This window comes from Xyrauchen texanus, chromosome 46, assembly GCF_025860055.1.
Source record: "Xyrauchen texanus isolate HMW12.3.18 chromosome 46, RBS_HiC_50CHRs, whole genome shotgun sequence".
Lineage (NCBI taxonomy): Eukaryota > Metazoa > Chordata > Actinopteri > Cypriniformes > Catostomidae > Xyrauchen > Xyrauchen texanus.
In genome coordinates this window covers 2559234-2572509 of record NC_068321.1, presented here as the reverse complement: position 1 = coordinate 2572509, position 13276 = coordinate 2559234, and the positions used below count along the sequence as shown (strand labels likewise).

The 13276-nt window shown below is 37.5% G+C and overlaps 1 protein-coding gene across 2 annotated transcripts in view; it reads right to left on the bottom strand.

The window, feature by feature from the left end:
* The window catches only part of LOC127638653 (anoctamin-3-like), a 208802-nt gene that overhangs the window by 122002 nt on the left and 73524 nt on the right, over positions 1–13276 (bottom strand). For both annotated transcript variants that reach the window (XR_007969884.1, XM_052120275.1), the window contains exons 2-5: positions 10889–11086; positions 5155–5285; positions 4785–4940; positions 697–797 (exon numbers count right to left, since the gene is read on the bottom strand). Coding sequence is in view for 1 of the 2 variants with exons in the window: in XM_052120275.1 (XP_051976235.1) it covers positions 697–797; positions 4785–4940; positions 5155–5285; positions 10889–11086 (586 nt within the window). In the remaining variant the exon portion in view is untranslated. The remainder of the gene's footprint in view (positions 1–696; positions 798–4784; positions 4941–5154; positions 5286–10888; positions 11087–13276) is intronic.

Sequence of the window (13276 nt, the reverse complement as noted above, 5' to 3'; positions counted from 1 at the left end):
TCGCTATTTAGGCGTATTTTAAAATAGTTATGTTGTAAAAATGATTTTGTTTACATTGTAGGAAGAACAACTGGGGTTTTAGGAAACCTCTTGCTGCTTGATCCGCCGGGGAAACATTCCCCGCAGAATAATCGGGTGTTTTAGGAAACCTCTCATCTGATTAAGCCTGCGGGGCAACATTCTCTGATGCTGCTGCTTTGTTTGTAGATGTTTGTCTTTATTTGTTTGGTTGCATTATGTTTAGCCTTGAGCTATTTTGAGTAGTATTTTTGTTTCATCTAACCTCTTCTCTGGCTCTGTGTGATTTTGAGTACTAGGTGAATCACAGCAATTCAAGTGCTATATTTATGGACCTGTGAGGTTAAACTATTGTGTTGATCTGCTCATAGAGAGTTGGTTAACATACAAACTGATGTTTTATGTCACCATTTTCCCTGTCTAACAACTGCTACCACTCCTGTGCTGTTGAAGTGTGATTTAATGATAGGAGCCTTGTGCTCGTCAGCTAGCCTTCCTACTATCAGAAATAATGTAATTCATAGTTAATATTGTCGAAAAACAAGTAAGTAGTCTTGCATTTACACAAGAGTCCACAATGACTACATCATAAATATTAAAGTACAAAGGCATGTGTTTTTTAGAGCAGTGTTAGTAAGTTGTGTGTGTGTGTGTGTGTGTGTGTGAGCAGTGCTTTACCTGAAAGGCATTCTGATGTTCATCTGCTCTGCATATTTACACAGCGTGTCCCACGGTGCATGAATCTTCACAAACATGATATCACTGTTGGTTAATGAAGGCTGTATAAATGAATGACAAAAATCATTATCAGTACAGAGCAATCACGGCCATAGAGGGGCATATAATCAATCAAGATGAGATCAATTCAGTGCTTTTATAATCATTCTGCAGACTGAGGACAGCTTTATAAGCAGACTGTGTTCAGATATGAACATCCATTGAACAAGAACTTCCTGCCACGTCAAAAGAAGCAAAAAGTCAACTTTAGTGTTATTTAAATATGAATATTCCCACAGAAAAAACCCCCAAGAAAGTCCTTTGAAAAAGTCGAGCATTTCGGAGCAATTACTTCATTTAAAAATAAACCATCCTAAAACATAATTTCTCTCTTTTCTTTCCATTTGTGTGGATCCATATAATTATGCATACACCTACTTAATAGTGGCTGTTGTGTAAATTACATGTATAACATACAAAATTTGACCGACATAAGACTGACATGAATAGATTTAAATTTATGTCCCATTACTTTTTATAAAGTACCCATGTTCTTTGTAGAGAGCCAGTATGACATTACATACAGTCACATATCAAACACCTCACATGTCTTGTCCTACTATAATGCATCAAACAATCAAAATAAATTAATAAAATGAAATGTTTTCATTTTATGCATTATAAGTATTACAGACAAGTAATTACAAACCAACACTTGTTATTAGACTAGATAGCCCTGATTAGAGTAAATCTGTAACCATTTATTAAACATTTTGACAGACTGTAACAGAGTTATGTATCTGTATTGTTTAATGAAAACATCGTGAAAATATGTAAACATATTACATGAATCATGCACATATGATATTTAGTTGGACATTGTAAGGTAACACTTATGATAAGGAACACTTATGATCTACTTATTACAAGTACACCTACGAAAGAGATGCAGAGGTCAGAAATAGTAGAACTAATGACAAAGATACTATAAAAGTGGTATGACAGATCTGCATACCACTGCAGGAGTTAGTGTTCAGCTACTGATATACACTGATTAGGCAAAAGATTATGACCAGTGAAATAAAGTGAATAATGTTGTTCATCTCCTAAAAAGGTCAAATGTCAAGGTCTGGGTAGATTAGATGGTAAACAAACAATCAGTTCTCATTGTCAATGTGTTGAATACAGGAGAAATTGGCTGGAGTAAAGACCTGAGCGACCTTGAAAAGGGCCAAATCGTTATGGCCAGACGACTGGATCAGAGCATCTCTGAAACGGCAAGGCTTGTGGGTGCTCTCATTCAGCAGTGGTGAGTACCTACTGACAGTGGTCCGAGGAGGGCCAAACCACAAAACGGAGACAGGATGTTTGGCACCCAAGGCTCATCAATGTGCAAGGGCTATCCCATCTGGTCCAAAGCAACAGAAGGTTTACTGTGGCACAAGTCACAGAAAATGTTAAAGATGGTTATTGGAGAAATGTGTCACAATACACATTGTATCACACCCTAATGCGTATGGGGTGCATAGTCAGAGTGCCCATGATGACTCCTGTCCACCATCGAAAGCCCCTACAATGGGTATGCTAACATCAGAAATGGACCTTGGAGAAGTGGAAGAACGTTGTCTGGTCCGATGAGTCCTGTTTTCTTTTACATCATGTGGACGGCCATGTACATGGGCAGCATTTACTTGGGAAAGTGATGGCACCAAGATGCACTATGGGAAGAAGACAATCTAGTGGAGGTAGTGTGATGCTCTGGGCAATGTTCTGCTGGGAAACTCTGATCCATTCATATGGACATCAGTTTGAAATGTGCCACCTACCTAAACATTGTTGCAGACCAGGTACACCCCTTCATGGCAATGGTATTTCCTGATGGCAGTGGCCTATTTCAGCAGGATAATGCACCCCGCCACACTGTACACATTGTTCGGGAATGGTTTGAGGAGCATGATAAAGAGTTCAGGGTGTTACCCTGTCCGCCAAATTCCCCAGATCTCAGTCCAATTGAGCATTTGTGGGATGTGCTGGACCAACAAAACCAAAACATTTTTACAGGATTTGAAGGATCTGCTGCTAATGTCTTGGTGCCAGATACCACAGGAAACCTTCAGGGATCTTGTAGATTCTAAGCTTCGGCAGGTCAGTGCTGTTTTGGTGGCATGCGAAGGAACCAACAGCGTATTAGGCAGGTGGTCATAATGTTTTGGCTCAACAGTGTAGATGCCAGACTTATTATAGATAATGAGTTACCATAGAAAAGATGCGCACACGCGCGCACACACACACACACACACACACACACACACACAAGACTAGATTATTGTAATCAATTACTGGGAGGATGTCCAGCAAGTTCAATAAATAAACTTCAAAATGAATATCTTCAAAATGCAGCTGCCAGAGTACTGAATAGAACCTAGAAATATGATCATATTAGCCCCATTCTATTATCGTGACATTGGCTACCAGTTAAATTTCGTATTAATTTTTTAATTCTGTTAACTACATACAAAGCTTTGAATGGTCTAGCTCCGCAGTACTTAAGTGATCTTCTACCACGCTATATTCCATCACGTTCATTACGATCACAAAATTCTGGCCTGTTAATAGATCCTAGAATATCAAAATCCACAAAAGGAGGTAGATCCTTTTCATATTTGCTCCTAAACTATGGAATAGTCTCCCTAACACTGTTCAAGATGCAGACACACTCCCTCAGTTTAGGTCTAGACAAAAGACTCATCTATTTAGCCAGGCATACACCTAATATATCCTCCAACCCACAATTAGTTTTAGTTAGGTCTGCCGGAACCAGAAATATATATCATGATCTATAACTCTGCATAAAATTGAATGGCATCTATGCTAATATAGATTTTTTTGTTTCCATGTCTCAAGCTTGGGATTCATATTCAGAGCCAGCCAGATCCAGCTCCGTTCCTGCTTAGTGTCGGAATCCACTGCTACATGTAGCGGAAAGATGACGACAGACTCCAGCCGGTACTAGCCAAACATCACTTCAGTCTTTTACAATGGACTTCAGGGGATGAACTGATGCCAACTTCAACTGTAAGACATCGTATACTTCATTTGCCACTGCCTGAAATCTTTGATTTAGGATGGACCCCACCGAACCTCAACAAAATCACCAGCTGGTTGAACCGCGATGCACCCCCTTAATCTCTTGACTATTGATGGACTACACTCTCAAAATGGAATATATAGACTATAATTGAATTGCCAGCAAATGCCTTCATCAGTCAACTAACAAAGGACAATGTGACAATGTGAACTTCTGCAGCTAATCCAGGATGGACTTCAAAGATAATATATAATATATATATATAATTATTATTATTATTTATTTATTTATTTATTTTTATTTATTTTTTTAAACAATGGACCTTAACGCTTAGTTTACAAATTTAAAACCATGACTTGCACTGCACATAAATAACTAATATTGGTATTATATTCATGATGTTAGCCAGAGGGGAACTGGCACCCAAAGTAGGTCTGGTTTCTCCAAAGATTATTTTTCTCCATTAATCAACATCTTATGGAGTTTTCTGTTCCTTGCCACAGTCACCTTCAGCTTGCTCACTGGGTTTCTAAATACAATGATTATTTATTAAAAAATTTTAAACAATTTACAATCATATTTAATCTGTCTATACAAGACTTTATAGATATTACAGTTTCATTTTTGGAATGCATGATTTCCTGTAAAGCTGTTTAGAAACGATGTGTGTTGTGAAAAGCACTATACAAATAAAATGTACCTGACTTCACACACACACACACACACACACACACACACACACACACACTAGGATACTCTCTGTGTGTGTTTAAGATATGCAAGTTCTTGTGATGACAATATCATCATCACACTGAAAGACATCATCTCAATTTCCTCCTGGAACTGTCAAGAGAACTCAAAGAATATTCTTTCCTTTAGGACCAAAAAAATAACGAACCCAACAATAGACTCTAAAATTACTGCTGCTTGCTAGGGTCAGAAGGAAAAGGTCATTATGTACCTCTTTCTCCAACATCAGACCTTCTGCTCGCAGGTTTCTCTCAAACGTACATCTCTTCTCCACCTGAGTACTGGATTTCTTGTACACTAATATGTAGTCGATGCGTTTCTTCCCATCTCGAAACATTAATCGTGACGGGTTTACAAGTTTGTTTACCTGAAAACAAGTGAGATTAGTTACATATTTCATCAAATTTTTAATTGAGGTATTTAGAGTGCCGATGGACTGACTATATCTCCACTGATAATAAATTCATTATCCAGCACGGATCTTGTGTCATTTTTTTGCCTCTATAAGGACAGAGGGCAAAGCATATGAATTTGGCTGGTAATATGCTAGCAGGTATATGTGGTCAGGAAGAGAGATGTACCTTTATGGAGTCTGCACGAGCCTCTAGTTTTCCTCTAGACATGGGCTTCTGCTGGACAAGCAGCGTCTCATCCTTTTTAGGCACAAAATCCCCCACCTCCCTCTCTTCCATGTAGACATCCTGACCTGTGTCTGTTCAAGAGAGACAAAGAGAAACACTAAAGCCTTTTAGGATAAAGACACACTCGCTACATGTGGGTTGACAGTTCAAATCCTTACCTTACACAAATCTAAAGTTCTTGAATCCACTGTGGCAAACAGGCTGCAAATTTCATATGCAAATTCACTTTGTACAAAACTTTTCATTGATGCCCCAGGTTTTCCATTGAAGCAAATGGTCCATTATTGCCACATTTTATGCAAACAATTTTTGCAAGGGTTGGGCTCCAAGTGGAGTTGCCACAGAAGCTCTACCACTGTCCAAAGCTACAGTACAACAAGATCTTCCATCCTCATACTGCTTGACCTTTGACACAGCAAATCATCAGTTTCTCTGATCAACCATCTCAGAAATGGGTGTCACTGGTACTGCTCTTTGCTGGTTTGAATCCAGTCCAGCTTTGTTGAGGAGAGGGGTGACTAAATCAAATCAGTGTTCGACTGTAGTGCCTCAAGGTTCAGTGCTTTGTCCTTTTCCACTTCTGGATGTGTACAATTTAATTTAATTGTAATTAAATGAGAGTCTTATTGCTTCTTTTATCACTGCTACACAGACAATACAGAGCTCAAGTCATTCAAGCCTGATGACCCCACAATCTCAGCTCATAACCCTGTCTGACTTTCAGATATCTCGAACTGAATGAAGGAATGCAATCCAAAGCTGAACATTGCAAAGACTGAACTTCTTGTTATTCAAGCCAACCAATCAATGAACCACAACATCACTCTATGGCTAGGCTCAAAAACCACACAGACTGCTAGGTCCGTTTTTGATTCATTGGCTGCCTCTAGTCACCCATTTCAATTTCAAGGTTCTGACGCTAACATTTAGGACCATCTCAGGGTCTTCTTACTTAAATACTCTGTTCTCTTCTGTCCTCTATGGTAGTAAAAGAGATATGCCTAGTTGTACAAGTTGATTGTGGCAATGTACAAGGTCAAGGTTTATAGAACATTCATTTGCACATCACGGAATCCATCACAATCTAGCACAGGGGACGGCAAGCTATGGCCGCATGCCAGCATTGGCAAGTGGAGGGGTAATCACTCGCGTGCCAGCAACAGGGATAAAGGAGTAGACTATTTTATTTATATAACTTCCGCACATGCATTCCAGTCTACATCTTTATGTAATCCTTTCCCAAGATCACGCAGTGTATTTCCATGAGCTGCATGGGAAGTTAAACAAAAAGTTAAAATGTGATGAGACTGCAGTATACCCAACAGATTCGTGCAGCGCGTGAAAAAAACTGGCGCATCACGAGCAAGCAGCGCTTCACTTTCGGTTATTCGCATGAGTAAAAGCACCCACTTTGCTTCGTTCAGGCTGCACAGATGACATCCTAAATTCCGTGTTCCATTTGTTTCTTTTTGCTTTCAGTACAACACGTGATACCACTAATAATCCTTGAGATATCCAACCCAGCATACAGTTAAACCCTCTTTAAACCATGGTCACACTCAGAATTTCATTAAACGATTAAAAGAGAAAACATAAGCCCACATCGTGACCAGGAAAATCCAAAAAAATAATTTGTTTGCTGACCCTGATCTAGCATATAAATTGCTTGCAAAACAATTTAGTCAGAATACACAGTTGTAAAAGAAGAGGGAAACCCTTTTCCCCAAAGAATGGCGTAGATACCAGCAGGACCTGGACAGTGCCAAGCAGCCAAACCTTGACCCTTTAGATCTAAATCATCACTTGTTTGGTTTCTATACACAAATGTTGCAAAATGCACAAAAACTTGAGCTGAAATGTTGCTCTGGTCATTCTGAGATGATAGAGCTAAAGACTGTCATCAAAAAGATTGGCTACCTTTACCTTCCAGAACTGTATGACACCCCTTCGCTCCCAGACATAAGGCATCTGCTGCTGAACGCTAGCAAACATGATGTTCGTCAGAGCTCTTTGTCTGCACACTTAAACACTAAGTAATATATTCAGTTTACCAAAAAAGGATAGAGTGTAACAGTGGCTTCCACAGTGACTACAACTTAAAGCTACAATAAGTACTGTAGATTTCGTCCCTCTGGTGGTTAAAAAATAGAACTGCATACGTCTTGCGGTAGAACATTGTTTTGGTAATGACGTAAAATGTGCTTCGGCTCTACTCCTCTGCGCGGATGAATGTGGTTTGAGGCACTGGTGTACACATGAATACAGGACATCTTATCAGTGCAAATTAACAAATAAATAACAATGGCAATGACAAACGACGGCAACGTTCGTTAACATTAGACACAATGGTTGAGAGTATGATATGGTCAAACGTTGTAAAGTTTTTATAACTGCAGGATATTCTGGCCAAATAGACCACGGTAGTAACTCATTTATAGATTGCCATTGTTACCAACCAGTGGTCAACATAATTTCAAGACTCACATGACCTTGACCTAGGACTAAAGGATTTATTTATATAAATGCTTGCCGTTATGAAGAAAAATACACATGTGTGCTAGCAAGTGAAAAATTCTGCACCAATTACAGTATAGCTTTTGTAATTCACTACATATACACAGACGTGTGTGTGTGTGTGATTACACAACTGTACATAAACCATACAAATAAATTAGATTACCTGTTGAGTAAGAAAAAAGCCATCTCTGGGTCACTTTTAAATCCTATCAGATCTCGGAGTTGTACACATCTGAAAAGCCAAGCCGATGTTAATTCGGGTTTAATTACGGACTCGGTTGCTTTCCCTTTTTGCTTTTGAACACATGGGATGGAAATACTGCTTTATTAGCTAAATGTTTTTGTAAAATTCTGATTATTGACATACATTAAATTCCCAACTTGGATTGAAACCTGACTATTTGCTGTCTCTGGGTAAACAGTCCTGTTGTCCCATTGTCCTTGGTACAGTCATTGCAACAGGTAGACCTTAACTTTGCATGAGCGAGTACTAAAGCCAAAAATTCCAACAGTCTATTTCAGTCAACTATGAAAATTATCTAGCTTAGACAGAACTGCCTCATTATCAATTATCTATTCTGCCATTGTGTTGACCTCATCAGGTCAGATGCATTTGCTAAAAGATCTGCTGGCAGGAGGGTCGTTAAAAATGATGGCCATTAGTGGGTGGTTCTGAACTCAAGGGAGAATGTACTGCTGTTCTTTGGAGGGTTTCTAGCATTGTCAGCACTTGAAAATGATTACAGCGTTTTCTCTAAGAACCCTGTGAGCAGCACTTGGAACGTGCATGTCTAAACACCTGTAGAGCTAATGAGGGTTAATGTCTGCAGCAGTCAGCAGCTATCTCAATGCACAGAGACATAGAGAGATGAGGCGATAAAGTGCCACATACTGGGGATGAAAGCACTAATTTTGTGTTGGCAGAAATTCGATTTCTTTTATGACAATGATTTTTAAAGGCCCATGGCTTGAATCAAGACAAATCCAAGCCCCCCTTGGAGAAGCTGTTTGCATGCCTGATCAAAAAGCCTCTTGTGCTAGCCTGTTGTAGCTGAGCATGAAATACAGTTGTTTTTATTAGTAAATTAAACAGAAATTCTATGCAGATAGTATAGTACATGGACATTGACTATAGCAGTATTGAGCTACAGTATTTACATTCTTTATACACATTCTTGGTCTTACTGAAAATTAATAACATTATAAACAACACTTTTGAAAAGACTTTTCTTTTCAGCTGATGACACCAAGCCCTACTATTTTTCAACCACCTGTCATATACCAGATGGCACACATACATTTTAGAGATGTCTTCTAAGAGTGTTTCATCTCGAAAGCATTGCATTTTAAATGCATCTTTACAAATATTTGTATATAATAACATATACGTCTTATAAACATATTGCAGATGAACCAACAATCTAAAAAATAAGTTGTCCAGATGTAAACACACATCAATTAGACTTTTGGTTGATTTACTGTACATATACAATCAGGAATAGAGACCACTTTTCACCATCCAAACAATTCCTCATGGAAAAAAAACAAGCTCCACCCTTTTTTCTCATTAATATCATGTTTAACTGGAAATATGTCACATTAAGAAGTTTAATGGGTTGAACAGTTGAAAATGCCATATAGTAACTGAAAATTACTGGGTATTATCTAACACTGAAAGCACAAAACTCTACGAAAGTTTGATAACATGATGTTAACTTGGATAGGAAGTTTTATTTTAGCACTAGCAGGCTAAGCAGGTTAGCTTGCAAATCATAAACTAACTGAAAACACTCCTTCGTCCCTGTCCCCAGTGTCATGCAAAATCCTTTCACCCCCTGCAGAACCCTATACCGCTTGGACCCCAAGAGGTAGATGTTTGTAATTCCTGTCCAAAAATATATCAAAGTCTACAATGTCTCATTCTACAGAATCAAAACATTATTTCCGGTCATCATATTGTAGCAGTGGCATTTACAAATACTAAACAGAAGTAGTGTAGTAGCTTGCATAGAGTATATGCTAAGCTATCAGCTAGCACATTCTAAGCTAATTTCCAAGCTAGCAAGCTAACTAAAGCTAGAACTATATAATTACATGTGTATGACTGTGTATCTCTTGAATTATTCGTGTGATAACTTTAAAAGTATATTGGCATACAGTTGGATTTAAAAATAAAAGACATGGACTAAAAAGACTTGTTTAAATTCAAACGCTTCATTCAAAATACTGTACTAACAGTCATTACAAATTGTGTTCAAGATAAGAAAGAAATTATTTAAAAAGAAATTCAGCCTGTTTCCCAAATTTCCCAACATTCGTAGTGTAGTAACTTGCATAGGGATATGCAAACTAATTGCCAGGCACGTTCTAGGCTAATTGCCAAACTTTTTAGCTAGCAAGCTAACTGAAGAAATATATATATATATATATATATATATATATATATATATATATATATATATTTAGTTTCACCTTTTATTAATGTAGCTTAAATTATATAAAATGTGGCAAAATTACAAATATATTAAACGTCATATTTAAAAAGTTTAAGATGCACTCAGTAAATTTTGCAGCATCATTTAAAATCAATAGTTTTCAGTTTCAGATGACATTGTAGAAATGTAGTATTCACAGTCAGACATGATTACTTTAATCAGTGAGTGAAAGTGTCAAATAACAGGATGGTTACTGAGATTAAGTGAGTAGTATTCAGCTAGTCATGAGATTATAATATGGCCACCCCATGTGTGGACCCTCTCCATGTAGAATAAAACAATGACTGGAGTCTTCATTTTAATGTGAGTGCTCATGATTTCCATCATATATTGAAAAACTACAATTCATGTCTTTAGGAGTTTGACTTTTAATGAGAAAAAAAATTATTGAGTATACCTTATGCCGTTTTGTTGCCATATGTCTCTGTTGCAATAATAAAAAATATATATATATTTTCTTTCTTCAAGTTCTCATCTAATTCAATTCATACTTCAAAGAAATTTAGAACATGTCATGTGACTTTAAAACAGTATATTATTAGTTTATTTTATACTGTCCTTTCACTTACAGCAATGCAGCAGTTTTACAAGATTTTGTGTGACACTGTCCCCAGGTGTGTGTGGCATATCTGCTGGTGTACTGTACCTATGGTGGCGCTCACCTGTAGGGGAAGGTTTGATATGTGTGCAAGAGGCACTGACGCTGTTTGTGTACGTCTTGGTTTCAGGACTAAGAGGCACAGACAGGAAGTGATTGAGGTTCTCAGGATGTGTTTGACTCTGTGCCAGACATGGCAAACTGCGGCGAGATGACTTCAGTGTCTTCTCCTTCAAAATCTCACTGATACTTGTGTGCATACCTGCAGGTAGAGAGAAAGAGAGGGACAAAAATAGAGATGAGTTTAATCCAAATCTGATCCAAATAGTCTGTAATGCAATAGCAGTAAAACTCACTTGCATTATCAACTGCAAAGGATTCATGATCTCATAAAGGATAACCGCTGTATTACATTTACTAAATTAAATAACTCCAGAGTCAGACTCAGCTGTTATTGACTCACAAGGTTAGGTAAGGATAGGATTCACTAACTGGATTTCAAAGCCTTGTGTGCCAAATCCAGTTTATTGGTTTCCAGTAGTCACATGCAGTTACAGAATATGTGTTTTGGTAACACTGTATAGTTACTTTCTTTTAAATGGTAATATTTTACAATTTTGTAGCCATATATTTTACTCCTGAAGTCCGCTTATAATGCTAGTCATGTAAGTCATGTCTTTGAGTTTATAAAACAATTTTCCACTATCTTTCCAAAGCTTAACAGATCAGCAGATAACTTTCGGATGAAAAATATGAATCAAAGTGACTTTTCAAGAATTTTATGTAATACGAAAGTCATTACTACTATGAAAGTAAATCTGTGTATCATTTGGTCATTTCATATTCAATTAGGAATTATAAATCGAAAAAAAAAATATATATATTTATTTATTATTATTTCATTATTTGTTTACTAAACCATTATTAAAAAACAAATAATTACTTGTTTTTCATAATTTCGAAAATTAAAAACAGGAAACTGGAAAAATAGCCAATGAACACTCTTCGTTTTGATTATTTGATTTCACTAATATATGGTTTGAATATTTCATTGGCACATATGGGTGGACCTGATACACCCCTTTCTTCTGATTGGTCAACCTGCACCATCGTCTTCCTACATGGATTAAAGTCAATGTGTTACTGCTGCTTTTTGTAATCATCTATTTATATTGTACATTATTCACTATTATGAAGTGCAATGAAAAACCTCTCATTCAAAAAAGCAAAACTCTTCATGCACGAGTAACATTATCCGGTGGTAAAGAAGCATAATACGTTATCTGCTGTAGCACATGGATAAATGACTCCACAAAACCATTTAATTAAAAACCCTCCCACATGTCTCTGTCAAGGTCATGGTAACACACACCCAGTGTTAAGCTTGTTTATAAATCAGTGCGCGACAGATGAGAAAGTGCCTTGTTTTCTGTGCATGAACCTCTGGGTGATGGAATTCCTCTCGTATAGTGACCTACCCCAGGACTGCTGAATCAATAACCCAACCATAACCCACTACTAACCTATGAATGAAGTTATCATGAAATAAGAAGCTATGATTCGCTTGAGCCCAAACACATACAAAAAAAGAGGAAATTATAGAAAGAGTTCAAACAACAAACACTTGCAGAGCTGAATTAAAAGATATTCTCTCATACTGTATTTTGGATGAATAAACATATACTCAAAATTCATTGCAGCATAAAGCTCTTTAAGACTCTGTGAAATGGCGTGACAAGTGCAAGTTTCTTTCCTTGACGTCATCAATACTTTTGGTTCACTTTCCCTGAAGGAAAAGACTGCATATTTTCTATCTGCTAGAATTAATTTTGTCAACTTTCAGGAGGACACTAGCATATAGATTCATTTAAAGCTAACAGACATGGACTAAAAGCCACAAAACTCCAATTTTGATTTCACTTTGAACCCATAAACACACACTCAAACAAAAAACAAATCAGCCTGTATACCATATTTTCTTACAGCTGTGGGACAATTTATGTGCTGAAGTTTTATGTAAAGGGAGCCAGCTGGTACATGATAGCTGTGCGGTATGTGTAAACCTCACTCCCCTGGCCTCAAGAGGTGCATTAGCAACTGACAATAGAGGCTGTAGCCTTTAGCCTCTTCATTAGCACGCCCACCTCCCCATGCCAGCTGACACTGGTTTGCATCCGCTCGGAGCGGGTCAAGCAGGACCGGTTCCACATAGGTTTAGAGGGTTGTTCAAATCATTAACCCTAAATATAAGTAATAATAGTGATGTTACTTTGGCAAACACCTCCAATGAGCAATTGGCATATATGAATTCACTGTAGAAGCAATAAAATCAATGCTATGAAATACACACACAAGTTCAAAAACAGCACATAACTAATTAATCATTTCAAGAAATAGTGGTAACACTTTGCATTAATGTTCCCTTTGTTAAGGGTTTATAAATGGGTTCATT